At 45.5% G+C, this 24,385-nt stretch overlaps 1 protein-coding gene across 3 annotated transcripts; it reads right to left on the minus strand.

The window, feature by feature from the left end:
* Positions 1 to 1,405: 1,405 nt before the first annotated feature.
* Positions 1,406 to 24,339, minus strand: herc3 (HECT and RLD domain containing E3 ubiquitin protein ligase 3). 3 transcript variants are annotated; one of them, XM_060047509.1, is made up of 25 exons: positions 24,219 to 24,339; positions 22,992 to 23,388; positions 21,065 to 21,224; positions 20,553 to 20,629; positions 19,949 to 20,170; positions 19,335 to 19,426; positions 18,818 to 18,948; positions 18,372 to 18,523; positions 17,833 to 17,906; positions 17,160 to 17,284; positions 16,848 to 16,907; positions 15,035 to 15,146; positions 14,039 to 14,228; positions 13,576 to 13,739; positions 12,748 to 12,861; positions 11,908 to 11,931; positions 11,710 to 11,799; positions 11,042 to 11,212; positions 10,307 to 10,450; positions 8,376 to 8,542; positions 6,853 to 6,919; positions 6,299 to 6,381; positions 3,248 to 3,431; positions 2,707 to 2,809; positions 1,406 to 1,872 (listed from the first exon to the last, which is right to left on the minus strand). In XM_060047509.1, exons 2-25 carry the CDS (start codon positions 23,212 to 23,214, stop codon positions 1,664 to 1,666), a joined length of 3,138 nt encoding a protein of 1,045 aa, XP_059903492.1. In that variant the 5' UTR covers positions 23,215 to 23,388; positions 24,219 to 24,339; the 3' UTR covers positions 1,406 to 1,663. The 3 variants fall into 3 exon arrangements, with proteins under 3 accessions (XP_059903492.1, XP_059903491.1, XP_059903493.1); XM_060047508.1 differs by having other exon boundaries at positions 17,160 to 17,299; positions 24,219 to 24,338; XM_060047510.1 differs by lacking the exon at positions 11,908 to 11,931 and having other exon boundaries at positions 17,160 to 17,299; positions 24,219 to 24,338.
* Between the last annotated feature and the right edge of the window lie 46 nt (positions 24,340 to 24,385).

Here is a 24,385-nt window from a genome sequence, read left to right on the forward strand (position 1 = left end):
TTTTTGCCTTAAAACCGATAAAATATATATATATATATTATTATTTTTTTATTTATAGCTCAAATAAATGTTTTCAAAATTGTGCAGTACAGTGCACATTGTAATTGACTCATATTTGTGCATTTATTCAATTAAGGTTATTGAGTTTTAGTTAAAGAAACATACTGCTATGTTGCACATAGTTGTTCAGGTACAATGTTTTATCATTTGTGAAGTCAAGTTTGCCCTATTTGTTGTGGGCATTGTCAAGATTATCTCAGGGAGAGTGTAATCCAAACTGTTGTCTGAGACCATTAAAAAAAATAAAATAAACATGGCACTTTTCCCTTAAATTAAGTATTTTTCTTATTTTGCACAGACAATGTTAACATTTGGAAAGCCTTGTTGCATTCAAGAATGCATCCAGTGGGGCATCACAATAACATTAAGCATGTTGTGTTAATTCCACAACAGGAGATATGTAATGATACCTAAATTAGGTTTGAGGAAAAATAACCCAAATATCGGTATCGGCTGATATCGGAATCGAAAATTTAGAGTTGGACAATATCGCTTATCGGATATCGGCAAAAAAGCCAATATCGGACATCCCTAGAAATTACCCCAAGAAACAATAGTGCATTATAGTGGAAAACTGAAAGAAGATTGGGCAACGATGATAGGATCATTATTGCTAAATAAATGTCCCAACACAAGCTTCTCATAGTGGCATATATACATTAACATATGGCTCCTGCAATCAAAACTAAAACAAGTTGCAATATAAGTATAAAAGATATATGCATCGTACTAGTTAACCGCAATGCACTACTTAAGTATAACAGGGAGCGGGTATAAATGATTTCACTAGAGGACTACACATCATAGCCACGTAACGATAAAACCGTTAAACAGCTAGCGCAGTGTTCAGTCACAATGGGAATACTTACGGATTTAACTATAACTCTGTTGAGAATCTGTTAATCAGAACCACCAAAACACGCCCAACTACATTCTAGATCTAGATCTGAGTTTGTTTGGGGAATAGAAATTGGATCGAGGGTGTTTTTCAGTTTTTCACTTGGTCTTGTAATTTTAATTTCGATCACTCAACAACATGCACACGATCAGCCAGAAAATCAAGTAAAAAAAACAACGGTATTTCTGTTCGAAACCGCAGGCATCGAACACCTTAAATATTCTGAATCGACTCGCATATATAGATTATTGTTATTAGCCTTTAAATTTATTTGTATTAAAAAAAATTCTAGCAAATGATCACAGCATCGGAAACAAAAATAAAACTGCTAACAGAAAGAAGAACTAAAAGCAAGTGGCATCCAGGATTATAACAAAAAAAGATAACATGTCTTAAAGTGTCTTATCCATTCCCTAATCCCATGTTTCACAACCTGTGACATAATCCTGTGTGTGTGTGTGTGTGTGTGTGTGTGTGTGTGTGTGTGTGTGTGTGTGTGTGTGTGTGTGTGTGTGTGTGTGTGTTTAATCCTCCTCTCCTCTCATTTCAGAGTCATCAGCAAATAAAGTGCAGTAGCCTTGGCCCTGATAACCCCAGAGACCCTCCACACGTCCCCCTTCCCCCCCTCACCCTCTCCACAATGCACAGTCCCGGGGGAAGGAGTCCCAACACCACCACCGGCCCTTCCCCATCCCCATCCCCCGGTCACACCAGGCTGAAGCCCTCGTACTGCTCGACGGCCTGGGTGAGGCGGCGCCGCAGGGTGTCTTTGGTGAGGTACTGGGGCAGGTCCAGCAGGTTGTAGCAGGTGTGCGCCACGGGCAGGTAGTGCTGCTGGGCCGTGGTGGACTGCAGCGCGATGCGCAGGCTGGCCATGCCGTGGATGGGGATGCGGTCGCTGCCCGTCAGGAACACTGGAGGGGCGAAGAGGTTAGCATGAATGTGGAGTGTGGTTTATTGTTGGACCTAGATTGTGGTTTATTATTTGGTCTAGATTATTGTTTCTTGTTTGACCTAGGCGAGGGTTTCTTCTTTGTGTACATTGTTGTTCTGCTTGTTTTTTTTCCGGTGGCGATTGCATTTCAACTAATGAAATGGCCTTTGTGTTTGTTTCCCTTCTGTTAGTTGACAGACGTGGGTTGTTTGTGTGTGTTAAAGAAAATATCTCCGTACACAAGAAAACCCCAAAAACGATTTTACACTCTCATTAGCATGCCAGACCAGTAGGTGGCGACAAAACTTTATGCCCATCACCACAGAAGAACTAGCATTGATGAGCAGTGAAAAAAATCATATGAATACACAGCATGACGGTGAGGTTATGAAGTCTGGTCTAACTAGTTATTACCTAGTAAATCAAACTTACTAGGTTGACTTACATGTCATTTAACCTAACAGAACTAGCTAGCCACACATTACCAAACCAGTAGTCACCATTGTTTGGATTTCAGGTGCATGTGCCAAGAAAATTAAGGTCACACTGAGGTCAAAACGCAGGGAAATTAATGCGTATTCAGAAATACCATATAAGTGTGGACGAGGCCTAAGCTGTTCTTTTATACATGATGAATATTTCCACATACTTAACATGTGGATTTAAGTTCTTGGAGGCTCAGATGGTGAGTGGACGATGTTATGTTATCAATAATACTAACACTGTTCAGAAGAACTGTGCCTTGAAACAAACAAAGATATTGTGACAGGGTGAGGAACAATGACTCGACAGAGAAACCTGGAGGAACACTTACACAGAAACTGCTTCTTCTTTTCCAGAGGGAAGTCATGGAAGACCTCCCAGAATATCCTGACTGTAGGGTGGGTGGCTGAATACTCCCCCTTATACACCGCATTCTGACACAGAGACACACAGAGAGTTGGCATTGTGTGTGTGTGTGTGTGTGTGTGTGTGTGTGTGTGTGTGTGTGTGTGTGTGTGTGTGTGTGTGTGTGTGTGTGTGTGTGTGTGTGTGTGTGCTGTTATTTGTTCACACACATTCCTAGGTTGGTAGCTTATATTGCAGTATACAGGCATGATGCCAGTGGTCGCTTGGGTTTATCTTTCTACCTTTGAATAGATTTCCACTCAGGCTTTTAAACTCTTGGTGTGCCAATCTTGCATAACACTTACAGCATACACACCAAAATAAAATGTAAATAATTCAGAAAACCAACATCAAAACAAGTCTGTTTATGTGTGTTTATGTCCATCACTAAAAATCCCACTGCCTCTCTCGATCCTGATCTCAATCAATGACTCTAACCCCGGCAGCTCCCAGCGGTACGCGCTCACCTTCTCCATCTCCTCCCAGTTGTAGTCGTCGTTGCCCACCACCATGGCCATGAGCTCTGTGGGCTGGAAGAGGGACAGGATGTTCCCCCCGCACACCTTCAGGAAGCCCGCAGAGAAGGCAGAGTACAGCTCGCTGACCGAGCCACTGAACACGTAGTGCAGGTAGGCTTCCACAAACTCCTTCCTGGAGGGACAGTGACACGTGCACACATACTTGTAGCTGGAGGACAGTGTGCCGTCTGTCCGCATGGATTCTTCACGATGATAATAATAACGAATATTAATCCTGAAGGAAACTGTCTGTCCTAATGGCTCTCCTGTGTGTTGAGTGCAGTGTAAAAAGTATTAGGAATAATAAAATGTATCTACGTCGCTACAAATTAAAATGCAGTAGAGCAACAATAAATATTGAAATATCAAGAGAAATAATTTGCACATAGAAATCAAATCATAATAATATGTAAATTTAAAGCTATAAAGTGGTGCACAAAAAAGCTGAAATATTGCAAATTTAACATCTATTCCTTTGTTGATGTGAATAATAACGGAATAATGTGAATGAAATGTCAATTGTAAGGGGGCCTGCTGCTAGGCTGTGGGGTACCTCTCTGCTACATGCTACCCCTACACACCATCCAACAGAAATGTATTCTATTCATCTGTTTATCTGTGCATACGTGCACGATTACAATCACCTTTCATCAAGAAATCGTTTTCCATTTTTTTAATGAATAACCTGACCGAGTTGTTCATAGAAGTCCCAACAATACAACATTCAGTGTTTACCAAATGAGGAACAATTCCTGGAAGTCCTGACAAATCTGTAATCAGCCCTGAACCTCCACGGGCACGGCTGTTTGAATCATTATGTGTTCATTATTTGGAATAAACAGGCAGAGAGCAGCCTGTGGCTCCAGCACACAGCTTCCTGCCCATGTCTTATCTCCACCTGCCACCACAGGCCTGTCCCTATTCAATTGGTTCAACTGCACTTTCAAGTACAGAAAGACTCTGTAGGAATTTTCAGATGTTACCTTATCATATTCTACATTGCATTGGATTATATTATTAAATGTATTCTCTCTGTACGATTTAAACCTAATAAGTGCTTCTCCTGGGTCAGTTTTCTCTTTATTCCTGTTTTCTTTAATCCCTCAACAAATTCCTCAACAAAAACGTGCACATTTCATATTTCGATCCAACTCCAGTGTTATAACGGACCTAAAACCAACAAGGCAAAATACTTCTTGTAATAATCAACATTACCAAAAAAAAGCTAAGTCATGCTTACTACCAGTTTTAATTCTTATCTGAGCCATAACAACAGCAGGACCACCCAAACATGGCGTCCGGAAATGTTGTTCTCCCTCTCTAAATGGGCCGGTTGGCAGCGGGCCAGGGGCGGTGAGACGGAGTGTAATCCCACACAGCCGGCCTGGACTCAGGCAGGTGCGGTGTGTTGTCTCAGGAACACACCACCGGGTACCGGCCCATGTATGGGCTTTACCCTCCTCTGCACTACGACAGAGATAGGTCACCAGAACTGTTCACTAGATGGTGGCCCGCAAGCGAGTGTGTGAAAGAGATGAGCGACGTTTAGATGTATGAAGGAATGTCCATGCAAATGCAGATGCATGCAGGCCGGGATGGGACTCTCACTGGCCGAGGGATTCAGACAGATGAACTCCAAACAGCATGGTCAACAAACCGATAACGCACACGGGCGTATCTGTCACATCGGAACTCGGCTTCGGGCGTTGGCATCCGATAGGCAGACTCAACTTCAACAATTAAATGCCTGTCTGTTTTTGTGTGTGTGTGTGTGTGTGTGTGTGTGTGTGTGTGTGTGTGTGTGTGTGTGTGTGTGTGTGTGTGTGTGTGTGTGTGTGTGTGTGTGTGTGTGTGTGTGTGTGTGTGTGTGTGTGTGTGTGTGTGTGTGTGTGCGCGCGCGCGGCACAATACTGCGGACCAACACACAGAGCGTCTGTCTGCTTCTGCCCAGAAGAAGCGAGTTGTCACCGGGTCAAATTAAATGGCTGCGTATTTAGGACAGAGATTAGTTTCTAGATCTTTTGGCGAGCACAGCATCGGCCACTGTGAATCAGGGAGATTGCGCCATCTGTCCAAAGCAGACCATTTAGAAAGGACAGCATGAAAATAATGTTGATCATGATAATGTTGGTGGCCGGGATGCGGATTTAAACATTCAAATGAGTGGTTCAGGCAGAGTCAGGCTACGTTTGACAGAGGAAGTTGTCTGACAACATGAATAAAAGATTCTTCTGGCCCAGATAGCAGTACTGAATCTATATCTTTCAGATTCTGTTATTTTACGGCTCTTTTTGTGAAAGAAAATTGTATTAATTTCTTTATCTTCCTTTTGTTGCATTTCTGTGCCTCATGACTGTTGTTTTTAGCATGTTATTAAATCAACCAAAGCGTCAAATTTAGGTAGTTAAAAGACTGTAGCTAGCTCAGTACATTTTTACAGACATATTGGGTATTGACTATGTAACAGTCAGGTTTATTCACGTAGCACCTTTCACTCATGACGGGGGCTGTATGTCATTGTAAGAATAGTGAACTAAATGCACACATAAAAACCCAGACAAACGCAACACACAAATGCATTAGGCCATAACAGCCCCCAGGCCCCTCTAGACCCCCGGGCCTCTCTAGACCCCCGGACCCCTCTAGACCCCCTCTAGACCCTCTCTAGACCCTCGAGCCCCTCTAGACCCCCTCTAGACCCCCTCTAGACCCCCGGGCCCCTCTAGACCCCCGGGCCCCTCTAGACCCCCGGGCCCCTCTAGACCCCCTCTAGACCCCCGGGCCCCTCTAGACCCCCGGGCCCCTCTAGACCCCCGGGCCCCTCTAGACCCCCTCTAGACCCCCGGGCCCCTCTAGACCCCCGGGCCCCTCTAGACCCCCTCTAGACCCCCGGGCCCCTCTAGACCCCCTCTAGACCCCCTCTAGACCCCCGGGCCCTCTAGACCCCCTCTAGACCCCCTCTAGACCCCCGGGCCCCTCTAGACCCCCGGGCCCCCTCACCTGTTGCTCCGGTCCACAGAGATGCCTTCCCCTCCAGGGATGAGCTCCATCACCTCCGTCAGCCCGTAGTTCTCCCTGGTGATCTGCACACAGCAGGGGGCACCATGTTAGACCCACCCCCAGGACTCTGGACTGACGGGGTCCCCAGGGAGACCATGGTGGTACCCGGGACCTAACGTCATGGCCACAGGTCACACTTTCAAATGACACAGAATTATAAATATGATGCTTATCATAATAAGATCATCGTGTGTGTGTGTGCGTGCGTGCGTGTGTGTGTGCGTTCGTGCGTGAGAGTGATTCTAGTCAGAGACATCTAATAGAAAGAGCAGACATTCTGAGATTTTTAAATCCTTTTCCTAAAGCAACCATGAATGATATCTGTTACAGATTATTTTAGCAGATGGCTCTTCGATTTTCCACATTTCAGAATTGCGAATTTCTGAAATGAAAAGAATATCGAAATCCAATTCCCCTCATGAACTCCTTAACCCGACGCTGTCCTCTAAGGAATCCTGTGGTTCAGACTGATGTGTGAGGCGCGTCTCACTCACAGCGAAGTTGAGGCAGAACACCTCCTCCACATCGTCTCCGTCGTGGTCCAGCAGCTGCTGCAGACTCCTGGCCAGAGGGGGGGAAAGAGCGGCAACATGGAGTCAGGCAGAGCGGTTGGCATTTATCAACGGCCATTTTGTCACGCAACCCATTTTTGACATTTAGAGATGAGGAATGCAGGGTGATCATTTTCCTGGAATGGAGAAGGAGGACACAGGGAGTGGAATGATAATTGTGGTTATCTAAAATAAGATGTCTGATTACCGTAAGTTACATTAGTTTCTATCCGTCAGTCTTTCTCTGCTACCATACACCACAAGCAATGCATTTCAGCCCTTACTAGTTTCTAGTTAGTCATAGTAGCAATAGATTCATAATAATTAGAATCTGGACCTGAGCTGGGTATCAAGTTACAGCAGCCCACCACACCACCCCCAACCCCAGTGAAGAAACTTAAAACACTGGGCCCAATAAAGACTTCACAAACCCATTCCTGCCTCTGATTGGGCACAAGAGGCGTTTCCGGTTTCAGTTCTCTGCTTGCCATGTTACACTTGGCATCCATAATGTTGCAGTCAGGACGGCTTGACTAATGGGTGGCCATTTTGTTTGGAATTTAGGCCAGATGCTCGTATTGTTTCACTCTGCAGCTGACGTCATGTTGATTTCAGACGGGTGGACCGGGGGTAAAAATGTAAAAGCCAAACCAACCTATCAACTCTAACGACTAGGGTCATTTATCAATGGAGCAGCACATAAGGATCAATAGGCAATCGAGTTCAACTCAAGTTAATTGGTCTTTAAGGGATGATATTCCTGCATCACGTGAGAATCTTGAAAGGCAACTTGTGGCTACCTATCACAGGTAGACTGAACGTATTACACCCTGATATGCAAAGGTACGCTGATGATTTGGACATTTAACTCAAGTTGGACGAGGAGAGCATGGAGGTGATCTGAACTCAACACCATTGTTGCCATGGCAACATTCTCATAGCCTGGCATTCTCAACCAAGATGCAAAGATGGGATTATTTTAGTACTTCATTCATATTCATTTTTACATTAAAGCGCATACTGAATCCAGTGTTTTTGGAAGTTTCTTACACCAATGAGTTGGAATATGAATTTGAAAATTAATTGGAATTGAAAAAACAAATGATATTCAAATGTGAAAATTAATATTGGATTGTGAAAATATTAATAAAAGCACTCTCGCAATTTAGTCATCGCAGACAGCCTGGCTGAAATATCTTTCCATCCTTGGATCCTCGTGCATTCTGAATGCTTTACCTTCGTTGGAAATGCAATAAATAAAAGGAGATCGGTGGGAGAGAGGGAAGAAGGTAGGTGCCAAACAATCCTTTCGCACCTAGAAGCCATGTGTTTGTTTAGAAGGAATATTCAAACTTAAAAGGGCCATTCTGACAGCGCTACCAAGCATGGGTGGCTGTTTGCCATTGTCTTGCATTGATTCCCCTGTCCACATGTCTGTGCTTCGTAGCACCATTGGGGGGAGTTACCTGCCCTCGGTGGGGGAGAGTTCCTTCAGGTCGTCCAGGCTGGGGGGCACGGCCAGGAGCTTCTTGTACAGCACCAGGGGGAAGTGGAGGTCCACCACGGTGGAGTTATAGATGGCCAGGCCACAGATGATCCCGATCAGGTGGAACCAGTTGTGCTCCACGAAACACTGCAGGCACCGCACAGTGGTTGAGCAGAAGAAAGTGGATTTATCAGTCAACCGAAGCCATGCCAGCTAAATGCAAAAAGCAGTTTTGGTGTCAAAAGATTTTGAGTCCATAGTACTACTGTTGGTGTCCCTGTTTCAGGTCATGATTTCTCTCATGCACCTGGCCTGGACATGTCAGATTCACGTGACGATCGTACTTCTTGTACTTGTACTTGTAGGGTTGGCTTAGCTCAGGAGGCAGAGCAGTTGTCTTGTAACCGAAATGTTGCTAGTTCGATCCCCAGCTCCTCCCAGCTTGAGTGTTGATGTGTCCCTGAGCGAGACACTTAACCCTAACTGCTCCTGACGAGCTGGCTGTGTCAATGTGTGTATTAACCGATGTAAGTCGCTTTGGATAAAAGCGTCTGCTAAATGCCCTACTTGTGCTTCTGTGTTTTTTCAAAGCCTTCCAGGTTATCTGGGGTTTTCATCTGCTACACAACCACAGCATACTGCCATTATCACATTCAATTGAGAGATCAAATCTCTGTTTTTGGTGGATGTAAGGCCAGAGCGAAACAAGAGATATATACGTATGTATAATGTATTGTAAATGTTCTGTATTTGTGTGCCCATGGCATGAATTTAAACAAATCGAACAGGCTAGTGAGGTACATTCAAGGTTAGTTGTGTGAACTAGAGTTTGGATGATGAGGCAGCTTTTAGTGATACATTTAACCTTTGTGGGTGTTCTGGGTACAGCTGGATAAATAATTCACAGCCGTTCGAGGAAAAACATCAAGTGTGTATTTTTAACCATAAACCCATTCTAGACACAGCAGTAGGTTAACCACTGAACCGTCGCGGTTGTTTAATCAGTAACAGACTAAATATTAAATACGCTGCAATTTTAAGGTTTTGTGAAAAACAATATTGTGGTCCATTCCATACAAGGCCATACCGTACAAGTAAACTTACAATTATTCACTGCAGAACAGAATCAGAAGTCAACTATTAGATTGTGGAAGTGAAACTGGCAACATCCTACTATTAATAAATCAAGTCATTTCCATAGCGAGGGTTGTTTCCCCCAGCTATGCCCCGTTACGTCTCCTTTGTTCAAGGACATAAATGGCTACACAGGTATCTGTTTTGTAAACCTCAAAGGGCCCCACTGGTGTCATATTATGACTAATCCAAGAACAAATCCTTTGTTTTGGTGGAAAACACTGACCTCGGTCAAATGACATTGCAAGCCATAACATAACCTAACACCAGTAGGAAACAATTAAGTATTTATGTCTGTCAAGGAAAATGTGAAATACAATCACATCACCATTAGTTTAAACATCTAATATATTGACTGCCGTTTGTTGACACATTTATCCAAAATGTCCTATAAAAGCATGAGTGTTTAAATTGTTATTATAGGTGGACTTAAATTAATCGCTCTCCTTACCCTGACACTGTTAATGCCTTGCTCTACCAGATGAGATATACAGGGAATAGAACCCCGGACCCTTGATGTGTTCATGCCTTGCTTGATCAGTTGAGATACACAGGGACGGACTTGAACACATAACCCTTGTCTTAAGAGGTGAAAGATAAAGAAAGAGATGAGCTTTAGCTCCATTGTCAACTAAATGTTTCAGATGGTATTTTGTTTAGGCTTTTTTCCCCATTGTGTGCGACAGACTATTGGTTTGGCCTTGTACCCAGAGCTACACCATGCCAGAGGACAGCTCCTTGTACACAGGGCTTTAGGCGCCGATGGTCCCAACGTACCTTGTCGGAGAACCAGAGCAGGTTGGACTCCGGGTAGTGGGTGAACATCCCGTACACAGGATCCATCAGCTCCTTCAGGAGCAGGAGGAAGAATTCCTTGGTCACCCCGCCCGCGTCCACTGCCTCCTCTCCGTCAAAGATCACCTGGTGCAGCGAGGTTGGAGCAGAACAAGGGACGCATCAATTCCATTTTTTTTTGCTATTTAAAGGGCTGGCCTCATGCTGGCATTGACATACAGGAGCATTGCTTCGTATGATCCCGTTCCACTGGATAGTGGCAACGGAGAAGTTTCAGCGTTTTCTAAATTAAGAAATTCGAACTATTTTCTGGTCACTTGCTTAACATTGGTTTGGGCTTTGTTTTACTCTGCCGTTAAATGTTCTCCCATTCCCAACCATCCCTGGACGAAAGGTCCCTCCTCTGGGGTCCTTCCTCCTTTCTTCTTCTCAGTGGATCAGAGGACTTTTCTCCGTGCACTTAGGGTAAGGGGATGTCATCATACAATTGTAAAATGTTGGCTTGTGAGGCTTTTTGATGCTGTAACTGTGACTGTGGGAAATTAGGTTAATAGACTGCGGTCTATTCAGGCCATGTTATCACAACCGTTTCGGCGATCACACGTTTCTTTTTTCACCCCAATCTCCCTCTGATAAGCTGAGAGAGCGTCTGGCTTGGTCACATGTTGTGAACCTGACCTCCCTCTGATAGGCTGAGACAGTGTCTTGTCTACCGACCTTGAGGGGTTTCTTGAGGTCCACGTCTGAGTAGATGGTGAGCTCGCGCAGCGCGTCGCTGACTAAGTGGTCCCTGCGCACGTGCAGCACGAGGAAAGGGTTCCTAGCCAGGAGTGGCTCCAGGGTGATCAGCATGAAGACGTTCTGGAGGTTCGCCCCGCTCACCGCCATCTGTGTTCAAGATATCAGAGAGGACAAAAAGATGAATAAAATACACACAATAAAACGTCATGGGGCTTCAGTTTATAATAAATCATAATGAGAAAAAGGGATTTGATGACATGAATACTGGCGAAACCTCATGAAGCCACAGTGAGAAGCTAAATAACCGTGTACTTGCATTTGTGGTTCTGCACCGGTGATTTTGACGGGACATTCAGTGACATCTGGTGATCTTTAGAACGTGAAGACGATGTGTCGTGGAAAAAAAAAAGGACATTGACGCAAACCTCCTCAACTCAAGTCTATCCCAAATGAACCGGAAAAGGTAGCAGGGAAGACTACTGGATCCCAAACATCGTGCTTGATGGATCATACACACAGCAGTTACCATGTGTTGGGAGCTACTCTCTGCGACAGGGGGGGGGGGGGGGGGGGCACCGACAACAACACCACACGGCGCACCTGATGCCTGGAGTGGCTGCCGCGCGGATGCACGCCGCTAGTACCTGCATTTGTAGCTCAGCATCCGTCTGCAGCATGGTGGTCTTGGCTTGGGCGTTTAGGATGAACGGGTAGGCACACAGGGTCACTGAGCTCTGGAGGGCACACAGAGGACGGTTAGAACGACGCCGACCGAGAGCCATTCACGCAGCCGTCGGATATGTTGGGTATCACAGGCGATGAGATATGTGAAAGACCACTACCTGAATCGATGGTGTTTTCTTTTTCTAAGAAGAAGGAAAAAAAAATCAGAGAGAGAGGGCAAACCGCCATGAATGTGGTTGTTTGAAATAACACGCAGGCAGGAAATAGTTGGCATACAGACGACATGACATCAGGACCTGAGGCATGTCCCTGTCAGACTCTCAGTTGACTTATGAGTTGAAGCAAAGGTCAGAAGAAGAGGTTGAAATAAAACATTGATAAAATCACCCTATGCTAGGCTACAATAGGCTAAGCTATGCTACACTCAGGCCTGCATTAACCTGCCATTGGGCCCTGGGGCTGAGAGGTTTCGTAGGCCCCCTGAGAGGGGATCTTACAGTGACGATGTGTTAATTATTTTCCGACATTTTGCAAAATGTACTGCAGCTCATAATAGGCCCCCAATCGGCGTAGGCCCTGGGGCTTCAGCCCAGGTAAGCCCGTGCATTAAGGCGGCCTTGGCTACACTAGTTACCTGGAGTCATTTGGCAGACTATCCTTTGCTGCGTTATGCTACACTAGGCTACTCTGTTTACATTTACATTAAGTAACTTGACAGACTATGCTATTATATTATGTCACACTGTACTACACTAGGGTATGTGCTATGTGCTAATGCTATGCTATAGGACTGCCTCAACCACAAGTGCAGTAAATGCCAAACGGGTATTAAGTGAAGGTGACATTTATTTTAATTATCTTTCCAATACCTAATCATCATCTCCATGTTTTGAGCACCACCGTAAACCTTCCAACCAACACCAGCCCAGAGAGAGACCCGCCAGACATGACCTCACCTCAGGGTGGTACAGAGGAGCTGAACCCGCAGCATGACTTACGGTCTCGGCCTTGCTCAGGAACCACTTGAGGTAGTCCTCCTGGATGTCCACCAGCGTGGTGACGTCTGGGATGTAGAAGCGGTTGTAGTCCACATGCTGGGCCTTGAGGTTCACCTGGCAGGACAGAGCTCAAGGGTCAGACCTGGGGTTACCAGCATGTCCTGCTGAAGGACACTTGGTAGACGCTTTTATTCCGAAGTAACGGGAGCGCGCACATAGTTCTCAGCACGGGCCGTTGGCTCCAGTGGGATTTCTACCCCCTCACCCCAGCAGTGCTGATGCCACGCTGCACCCGTGGAGCTTCACAGGAGCGCCATATCCAAACATCTATGGTCCCGTTTGGATTCACTGTCCTCTGCATTTGACAAAATGCCTAGAAACCTTTAACCAACGCCTTAAACAGACCAATATCTAAGCTGTCCATGTGGCAACGAGTATCTTAAGAACACCCTTCAATTTGGCCAGGTTTTGACGATTTAAGTTTTTTGTGTATTTGAGGCTGAAAAATGCATACGCATATTACTACGAATGAAGCTTTTTGTTTTGGGACTCACATTTGTGGCATGGTTTTCCTAGCGGTCAAGTAATTCAGTCAAAAGTTCACTGACCAAAGTTAATCTTTTAATCATAACTAAATCTCTGACCGCTGTTGGTTGAGGCAGCTACAATCCTCCATCAGGGATTGAGTCTGTCCGATTGGAACCAAACAAACAGAAACACTTTCCAAGATACCCTTTCCAAGCGCCACGACCCGAGGACGTGGCTTCTGCCGCTGGTGCGGAGAGACGAGCCAGGCGCTGCAGAGGAGCCGTGTGTTTTTCAGGCTACCTTGTGCAGTTTGTCCAGCAGCTTTAGCGTGGCGCTGATGTAGCTCTCGTGGAAGACGGGGATGAGCAGGGTCTTGCCCCCCGTCAGCAGGTACACCACGATGCTCTTGTAGGTGTCCACCAGCCGGGCGAATACCCCCTCGTCCAGCAAGCACCACCAGTTATCTGCAGGTCAGAAAGTCTGACCTTTATTAATCAGAAGCCTTTGGGGAGGGGTCAATTGGAGGTCAAGTTACATCGATGCGCATTGCAGCAAAGGTCATTTGCACTTTGCTTACTGGCTATATTAGAAAGTAGTTGCTACTTGCTGATATAGCTAGTAAGCAAAGTACAGATGTATATGTTTGCGCTTCAAAGATGTACAGTTTGTGTTTTTGTTCCAAACGTCCTACTCAGGATTTTAACGTGTGTGTGTGTGCACTGTGCATGTGTGTGCATGTGCGTGTCTTATGGCAGCGTCCTACCCAGGACTTTGCTGGGGTTGGGGTCCAGCCGGAGGATGGCCATGGCCAGGGGGATGCTGAGGCTGATGTAGTTGCTGGTGTCCTGCAGGGCGGGGCACTCTGAGAGGATCAGGTAGATCCTCATGGCCTCCACGTCCGGGGGGGAGCTGGGCAGCTGGGGGATGAGCAGGCTCTCCAGGCTCTTGGTGGCCTGGATAAAAGCGTCAGCTCAATGATTCATTCGTAAGTAGTACAATATTTTTAATTGCATCAGCATGCATTCAGAAGTGAACAGAAAAGAGCAGAAAATAATATATATTAGAAGGAAAAAGGTTTGGTCATGAAGACAGCATGACTAAAACCCTAGATTGACGGTGGGTTTGGTTGGTTAGAATGTAACTTGCCCCAACCCAACATGGTTCCTAAAACTACACTTGTGAGAGGCTACAGGTTGTTACTCAATCTACAACCTCGTGGACAGGGTTTGTGGCGTGGTATTTACATTATGAAAGTGGTGGTCATTGTCTAAATATATCTGGCTAAGACTTGGGTATTAAAATATTATCTTTACTTGATTCAGCAGGAAGTGGGGTTGGTTGTTCCCCAAACAGAGCGGCTCCTTGAATAGAGCTAGTCATAACAGACACGACTAATGGATTTCGTTCTGTTGGCTTATATGTAAAACGGAAGTGGCCAGCGTAAAAAAAAAAAAAGGACGATGTTTGATATCACAGTACCTAACGTCCGTTGAAACACTGACGGAATGTATTATTATTAATTTTTTTATGCTTTATTATAGAGTGAGATAGAGAGGAAGGTATGGGAGATAGAGGGGAGGAGATGCAGCAAAGGCAGGACTGCCCCCCGGGTTGCTGGGATCAGGACTGAGCCTATATGGTACGCGCTCTGCTCGGTGAGCCCCCGGGTTGCCCCTGATGGAAGGTTTTTAAGTGGGAATCGGACGGTGCCTCTGCAGGTGATTGAGGGAAAGCGCCCCTCCAGGCAGAGAGCCGTTACCTGCTGCAGGAGGCCGGAGTAGGGCGGCGTGCCGAGCGTCTGGAACAGAGACCTGACCGAGCCCAGGTCGATCCCGGGGGCCTTGGGGTTGGTCTTGAAGTGTCCATCGTCACTTAATAATAACAATAATGATACATTTTACTTTAAAAGCGCATATACTCAATAAAAGTACATACATAGTCAATAGCTGTCACACACATGATCAGATAACACTGACAATATGGACATAATACTCTGCTAAGGGAGAGACGCAAGCACAGCCACTGGTTTGTCCGCTTGATCGTTCGATCAGCTCCTCTCCTTGCGCCTTAGGTCACCTGATGAGGCACGTCTCCGCGGAGCGGTAGACCGGGCTTTAGATGAGATCTGGATCAATCCCCGTTCACATCACCCACACGTACAAACACGTGGACACCACACAACACTGGTGCTGTGTGTTACTGCAGCTCGGTGTCCGAGCGGTTCTCGTTGACGATAAACCAGCCTAGCACAAGACAGATGTGCCTCACAGCCCTCGTAAAGGCTGCTCCAATAAATCGTTCACAAGGGAAAGCCATTATAGTTAAAACCTCTCCCGGGCTACTCAAACACACATCTTACACTGCAGAGATCCCTCATCACCTTAACGTATGGAGAGCCAGTAGGTAATCTCTCCCTCTCTCATTCCCCACTACTCATGTTTTCCATCGATCAGGTCCCTCATCGACACAATCCTCTCGTACGTAAGGATTGCAAAATAGTGACTGTGCAACGAAAGTGTTACTTTTACACACATACACCACTGGTCTACAGCAAACAAATGAAACGTCTGACCGTAAACACAATTCATAATGTATATCATATAAGTCCGAACCAAAGCTTTCCTGAAAACAAATATGGGACAGGTAATAACGCACTTCATAACATAACCCTACAAGACTATTACCCGCTGACACTACTTTACAGTAAGAAAAAAATGCTGCAAGCGGTTTATGCAACTCGTATCTTGCACGGATGCGTGGCGCGGCCTGGTTTTCCTCTCGCTCAGACAGCAGACAGAGCGCAGACGCGATGCTAACAGAGAGCTGGTAAGTACTTCAGGGCCCTGGAGGACAAGAGAGAGCCTTTCCCATGAAGCGATAGCATCTGCTGACGGAGGCCTTGCTGAGCCACCAGTAGTACGGTTTACATAAGCGCCCTGGGGGCTCCGGGGCCACGGCGATGGCTCCTTTCCCAGCCTCAGAGCCCTGCTGCTTACGCTGTGGGTGTCGTTTGTTGCTGTGTTGTCCCTGCGCTGTCTGTGTCGTGAGACTTGTGGCTTCAACTGAGTGTGACCGCAGAAACCCTTGTGAGAATGCAGAACAGCATCTTGGCAAGTTGACCAATCACACATGGGTGGCATGGGTTATTTATTCCTTTTGTAACACATTCAGAGATGGTATCGGAATACAAATGGTCGCAGGTTGACACTTTATACCACCAAGAAAAACAGGACAATTGTACAAAACTAAAATGAGAATAAGGGCACTTTTTCTTTTTGTTCATCACCTTATAACTTTGGCACTTTTTTTCGGCACCATTTCAGTTCAGCTTAATCCCTTTTGGAGGCACTACATTCTCAAGTTTGTCAACACAAAACAAGCCTGAAGCTGCTCCATTATTTGTAATATTAGCCTGCCTGGAGCAACCGACAGAACGAGTCGGACCTCCTTCATTCTAAACTAGCAGAGACAGTTTTGACTGGTAAAAGTTACACGTTTGTGTGTGTGTTTTGAGCAGAGCCTGGCTCATGTTTCCTGAGGTTGTCCCAGAGACAGAAGATGTGTTCACTGACCTCTGGTCCAGGAAGCTAGCGTTCCAACAGGCCGTGGACGAGAACAGAAGGATGATGTCACTGCAGACAGAAACGGATGGTTACCAAAGCAACGGGTCATGTGATCACACAAGATCACATGACATTTCAACTTAAAGATGCCTTTTTCAAACAAATAACCATTCCCCCCCCATATAATTAATAATTAGTAGCTTGTTTGAGAACAATGCGGCTAGTTGTTCTCTCTTTTTAATGATTCAGGCTGCAATGTAAAATAATGTACGACAAACAAAATGATGACAAATATAATCTATATCAACGCATGGGCCTTACTTGGTGAGCGTGGAGTCTGTGTTGTCAATGAGTTTCATCCTCCACGTGTTCAAGCTGTCACTGTTGATCTGAGAGATGCCTCTTGAGACGTCGAGCACCCGGAAGTCTTGTGAGAGGACTGGGTGCTGAGCATACAGAGGCTAACATCAGGCAGCACAAACATAAGGTCAACGGTGATCTGTACAAAAGCCCAGCTAAACCCACTTGTGTCCGTTGACTACCTACTGAACTGTACTAATCTCCTGGTTCCATTTAGAAGAATGTGCTTACACATCTTCTTGAACCGGTACAAGAAGCAGGGTTAAAAACGTTGACCGTGAAACCATAGAGGTAGAATATGTAGTGGTGACTGCTTCTGCATATTTCTGAGAGTCAGCCTAAGATATTGTAATCAGAAATTCTGCATATTTTGCACTGCAGAAGTAACGAAGGGGAAATCTAAGACATTGCTGCCCCCCAGTGGCTAATCTTAACGATAATTGAAATTAAAATCCACTTTAATCCTGTTTTACTTAATTTGATGCAGGGAGATGGGACAGAACATGTTTGACAATATAAAGAGCTAAATAAATCAAAAGAGAAATAAACTCAAGCCATGAAACAAATCACCAATACCAAATCATAGAAGGATTCTGAAAACTACTAGATGGGAACATTTAGGCCGTACTCGTACCTGTTCATCTGAGTAGAGTATGAAGTTATGATCTCCTCCACAGTTGATTTTAGTGATAGAACAATGATCTGATTCTTGCAAATTGAAACAGGGAGACAAGATGTTAATATTTAAGGCATTTACAGATCAACTCACCATTAGTTGATTAATTCAGATATTTTAATGTGAATTAATAAAACATACTTTGTTTGGTAGGGTATTAAAATAGATAACAACTGCTGTAAGGCACCGCAACACAGTTAATACCTCGCTTTAAGTTCAACTGTTGGCCAGCCACTAGAGGGCATATTTAACACATAACACATAGGTGTTTAGAAAATCAAAACCTCATACAAAGCGGTAAGCCAAGAATATGATTGTTATATTATCACTTGACTCCGTTAGATGTATATTTTATTCTCAAGGTTAATAATGTCCTGGGTTTACATTAGAAAACAGACAAACTGAACACAGGCTGTTTATGTACATTTGTCATTGTATCAAATAAGAATAGCGAGATCACGTGACAAAATAACACAAATAGTGAGTCACGTGATCACCTGTTCTGTTGGATCGTCCAATGAGAAGGCTTCTCAGGAGGGGGGCGGGGCTTCGGGCGTCCTGCTGCGTGCCCGTGCCCAGCTGTCCGTGCATGTTGCAGCCAAACGCATACACCATCCCAGAGGAGGGCACGTAGGCTAGGGTGTGGCACCTGAGGGGAGGAGGAGAGGAGAGGAGGTGAGAGGGGGGAGGAGAGGGTCGAGATGCGGGAGAGAGGAGATAGAGGGAGAGAGAAGGAGTAAGGGGGAGAAAGGGAGGAGAAGAGTGAAGAGAAGAGGGGAAGAAGATAAAGAAGAGGGGAAGAGAAGGCGAAAGGGAAAATAAGAGAGTTGAGTACAGAGTTAATTGTGCGATCCATTTGTATGGTACGCCCACCGGTACGAGTTGTAAGGTCTTAAATCTCCCAGGTTGTGAGGATGGGGTGGATGAGGGGGAGGCTGTTTACCTGCCGCATGCGATCTGCGACACCTCGCTGCCCATCAGCTCCAGCACCCTTCTGGGCAGCGGCTCGTTGTGGACCGAGTCGTGGCCCAGCTGACCTCTGGAGCCCTCCCCAAACGTAAACAAGCCGCCGTCCTGCCACACACACACACACACACACACACACACACACACACACACACACACACACACACACACACACACACACACACACACACACACACACACACACACACACACACACACACACACACACACACACACACACACAGTTCACTGAGGTGATGAGAGAAAATGTATTTTACTAATCCCTGGGGAAACATTTGCAAAATGTAATTAGCAATGGCAATGGAAACATGATTGACAGTGGAGGAAAACATTACTGACTTGTATGTGCCACATTATTGACATAAGACATGATCGACAGTGTACTTTGAATTATACAGCAGACTGATATGAAGTGATATCAGCGGCGATATGAGGAAAAGGAGGAGGATGAGGGAGTGGGGGGGGGTTAATACCTTGGTCAGGGCAGCAGTGTGTTCGTCTCCACAGCTGATGTAGACCACCTTCTGGGATCTGAGGACCTTGATGTGGCATGGGACAGCCCGGTCTGGGGGAGGTAGTACACAGAAGCCATGGTGACAATGCATTGTTATGCGATGCGCTGGTGTTTCATGTTTTAATGATTAATCTGTTGAGCTCTGTCTGACCGACTCTTCCTCAAGTATTGTACAAAAATATATTTACATCACATTTCCCTCACATTTACATTTTTTTATCTGGTCACTTTGCAGGTGTGTGTGCAGACTAGCTAGATCGGAATCAGAATTTTAATGTTTGCCTTTTTATTTTATTTGAATATTCGTCAGTCGTGGTCAGGTCACTTTACATGACCTTACCCCAATTACAATCCTCCATAAATCCAGATTCATTCAACACATTCCCAACTCACTTTGTTTCATCACATGGCTCCATGAAATTGAGGTTACCTGTATATACTTTTTTTAGTTTAATCTACATTTGGTTACATTAGAAACAGACCGTCACATGGTACGTTAATCAGCGTCACAAAAGAAAAAGCCTGATACCCAAGGCTCCATCTTGGTGCTGCTGAATCGCCAGGGGACTCTACCTTGTTCGTCGTTGAGGCCCAGCTGGCCGGCGCTGTTCTTGCCCCAGCCAAACACCGCCCCGGACAGTGACAGGGCAAAGCTGTGGTCCCCTCCGGCGCTGATCTGTGCTAAGGGGATACCCGCCAGAGACTTCAGGGGCTGAGGGGTGAGCGAGCTGGGCTCCCCCTTCCCCAGGCCCAGCTGACCGTTGGTGTTCTGACCCCACGTAAACAACTGGCCGTCTGGGGAAAGAGCGTAGAGGAAAGGAGGTTAGCCGTTTATCTAAGAGCACAACTCTCTATGGCTCATATAGGCTAAATCTAATCTGGACCAGGGCTAGTAGAGGCTAAGCTAATATAGGATAGGCTAATGTATGCTAGGCTAATATAGGTTAGGCTGCCTTTGCTGCAGTGTAACAACAACATGACAATGTGAATGGGGGGGGGGGGGGGGGGGGGGCTAGTGATTTATTAAATAAAAGCAGAAGAGCAAAGCAGTTGAATAGCAGTGGAAGGCAATTACATGATAGGCTAAAATATACTAGGTTAAAGAAGGCGAGGCTGCGGCATTGTTGGGGATATGGAGGGGATATTAGCATGGATTTTAGTGGTTTATTAAGCTAACCTCTGGAAAGAGCGATACAATGCTGGTTACCGCACATGACTTGTGAGATGCGGTGCTCGCATAGTTTCCTGATCAACCTGGACAGAACAGGACAAACATACAAGAGAAAATGGTAAGAAGGAACGCTGATGATGAGGGTTAATCGTTAAGGTTAACACTCAATGTTATCGGAGTGCTATACGTGCAAATCATTTGTTTGGCTAAAGGGGGGTCGTCACGCTTGGTTATTTTCTCCTTAAGAAAGTGTGCTTCATGCACATTTCGTTAATGAACCAATGCAGAACGTACATCCAGGGCCTATGATGACCTGAATGAGGTCAACGGACCGACTTTTCTGTGGTTTACTTTGTGGAAACTGAGTTGTAGTATGGCCAAAAGACGCATATGAGCATATATTTGAATCTAGTCTTCTTTTTTCCGGACAGCATGTAAATAGTCATGAGTTGGACACATTTAACCCATCCTACACACACACACACACACACACACACACACACACACAGCTGGGGTACCTGGGGATGCGAACGGCCTCCTCGGCGGTACCCAGGCCCAGCTGGCCCCCGGCCCCGGCCCCCCAGGAGAACACCTGGCCCTGGGCGTTCAGCGCCACTGAGTGGTCCCGGCCACACGACACCCCCGTTATCTTCTGGGTGTCCAGCGTCTGCACCGGCTCTGGGGAGCATAGGAAGGGACGACGCCATGACCATCGCTTTCAGAGTCTCACGTGGAAGAGACCAATACGGCGCAGTCTGACCCGTCACCAATTTCAGGTGACCGGGAATAAAGGCCATTCTTTTTTTTTTTCATACGTTAAGGATCTTAGTGGGGAGATCGTGTCCATGTTATTTTGCTGCACGGTCCTCGTTGACCGTTACATCTAAATAAAGGGCTATAAAGGATTTCATGTCATTTAGTTTTGGGGACACGTTGGTGCGATGTGGCCGTTTGAGTGCTAGATTAAAATCCTCATTACGGTCGTGCATCCACCCATTTTAGAACACGGGGACGCTGTGTCCATATTCTTTTACTATCTACGTCAGTCAATCATTCCCTCCGGAGCCTCGGGTTAGCCTGCAGTGGATTAACTCTGTTACATGGTCAAAATGATTAAATACTTACTATTCAGTCATCTAACACTCGTGTTTATCCAAGGGGGGCTTACAGTGGATTCAGATATTTGTTGTTTAGGAACAGGTAGGGATCCAACACAGTTAGTTTTCAAACACCCTAGCCACCATATGAGATAATCTGACTCAAGTACAGTATGTGAATAGAACATTGTAAACATACACACGTTGAAACATATTTTGAATCAAAGCTGGCCCTTATATGGTGAAAGAAATAGACTTTGTGATGGTGTGGTTCAGACACTCTGCCTTAGGGTTAAAACAATCACACTACTCGTAGGAGCTCAGAATTGTAGGAGAATATGAAGAGGAAAAGGGTGTTTTGGGTCATGTCACATGATGATTAAAAATCAAAACACTTGGCTATCACGTGATAAAACCAAAACAGCAGGTTCAGGACAACGGGACATTGTAGGATTGTCCTTGTTGAGAGTCCAGGCTGTTTATACTAGCTCCACCAGAGTTATTCTGGAATGCCAATGACAACACTGACCTTAGCGAAACCTAACCAAACATCTAACTGACTGGGAAAAATTAAGTTGCAAAGGTACTGCCAGAAATAAAGATCCAGATGTTCCTGTGAAACATTCCAACAAGCGAACAAGCGAAAGTGAGATCTTGCATGGTGAGAAAAGCTTACAGTAAAAATAACTCCAAAGCCAACCACAGTGAAACGGTTGATCTTAATTTGCTCTTGAGTCAGTGAGGTGGTTATGACAACACTCATTTATGTTAGTGATCAGAATGAGAGTATATTTGGGTGTGAAGAGGTAATCGAATGTGTGTGGTTAGTTCTTGGTAAACTTGTGATGAATAGGTGCGATAATTATGCACTTACAAGGCGAAAAGCGAAATAAATTATTCTCATTCCATGTTTCCTGTGCAAGTTGTCAAAAAACAGATATCTTAAGACAGAATGTAAAGTTGCTGTAAGATGAAAGAGCTATTGCTTATAATTTTTTAGAAATGTTATTTGTTAGAAAAAGCTGCCATTTGCCAGCAATTATTGAGTGAAATGCTCTGTAAGCAATTCCGCTTTGAGTTCACTTCGCATGCCTCTGCATGAGAACATTTGGACTTAGGCTAATTAACAACCAACCAGGACATCTCTTCCCTGATTGGTTCAGGATATCCATCTCGCCTATCAATCATAGTCTCAAATAGGGACGAAGCGAGCAGGGGAGTTTTTTGTTGGTTTCCCGTTAATTTAAAAATCTTGCTCTCTTCCGCTCTTTGCTGCCCTCCCTCACTTTACAACTCTCGAATCTGACCTAAAACAGCTTTAGCAAGTGTACCCTTCCATGACAAATACCTGGCGAGGCGCCCAGCTTGTCGTGTCCCAGCTGCCCAGAGCTGTTGGAGCCACAGGTGAACACCCTGCCGTCCTGCAGCAGGAACAGGGAGTGTTCACCCCCGCAGGCCACCTCTCGAGGCCCCTTCCCACCGAAGGCCTGGCTGTCCCTGGGCTCGCACACAGGGCTCTGCTCCTCGCCGATGCCCAACTGGCCGCTCACGGCATTGCCCCAGCACAGCATTGTGGTGGTAGTGGTGGTAGAGGGAGGAGGTTCAGGCGGGAGGGGGGGTGGCGGGGGGGGGGGGGGGACACCACTTTGAGGTGGTTTTGAGGAAGATGAATTTTAGGGAGGGAGAAGGGGGATATTTCTCAGGCTGGGGAGCAGCCCAGACGTCTCCCCTTGTTAGTCACTATCCTAAAAGAAGAGAAAAGGAGTGTGAGGTGTGGGTTGTGGGATGTAGTTGGCAAAACACGCCTGGGAATGGATTTAACAGTGGGTGTGGTCGAAGATGATGCAAACACAGACGCGGAGGAACGGCGTGTTTAAATAAACCTGGTCACGTTAATCCCCGTTTAAGCGGTTCCAATCGCCCCATGCTTTAGCCGCAATCCAGTCTATTGACGGACAATACTGACAGGTGGCCTAGGTAATAGGCAAGGAGAAAACATTAAAAAGGGACTTAAAGTGCTAAAAGCTGCATGAATGTAACGTTAGGAAAGATATCCGATTTAAGAAACAGAGGAACATGACGAAAAAAAACATTTGCAAAATAGACACGATTTTATTAAAGATTTACATTTTATAGAACTAGGGATCATTATACTCTTAGATCCTAAAATACCTTTAATTTTGTTGAAATAATCTCTGAACTTGTGTTAGGAAACTAGATGTGTGCTGCAGCTTCTTGTAGCATGATTTGTTCTCTAGTTGGGACGTTAGCCTGTGCTGTAGTGATGTATGATATGTCGACGCACCTATATGAAACGTTAGGCCCAACGTTAGTGCAGTAGCAGTCAGTTCCTCAGTGTAATGTATCGCCATAAAACATATTAAATGTGAGATGCTAAAGCTGATATCGATGTCTACACACTTGGCTCAGTAATCAGTTTGCAGCGTAAGCGACTTATCCCCTGCTAGACATTCCGCCTTATTACAGCTACTGGCTATTGTTATTCTCTAAACATTGTAATGAACTGTTGTATGTTTAATGAGGGTTTATCAGGAAAAAAAAAAGCAGTATTTACCTAGAGATTGGCATTCCGTCATTCCGGGGATGGGGCGTTTTGATCAAATGCACGTAATAGAGCAATAACAAGGAAGTAACTGGACTGACGTCGCCGAACATGTGACTGCGCTGTCAAACTCCTCTGTGTTTACCATGGATCTGCCGTGATTGGATAATCCTCTGACC

Source organism: Gadus macrocephalus, chromosome 3, assembly GCF_031168955.1.
Source record: "Gadus macrocephalus chromosome 3, ASM3116895v1".
NCBI lineage: Eukaryota > Metazoa > Chordata > Actinopteri > Gadiformes > Gadidae > Gadus > Gadus macrocephalus.

Bases quoted from the DNA above. Each gene is read 5' to 3' on its own strand.
- herc3 (XM_060047508.1), bottom strand. From the start codon at position 23,214: ATGCTGTGCTGGGGCAATGCCGTGAGCGGCCAGTTGGGCATCGGCGAG. The intron at 16,908-17,159 runs GTAAGGCCCATG...TTCTGTCTGCAG, and splicing joins ACAGACTCCACGCTCACCAA to TGACATCATCCTTCTGTTCT. The intron at 2,810-3,247 runs GTGAGCGCGTAC...TCTCTGTGTCAG, and splicing joins ACTGGGAGGAGATGGAGAAG to AATGCGGTGTATAAGGGGGA.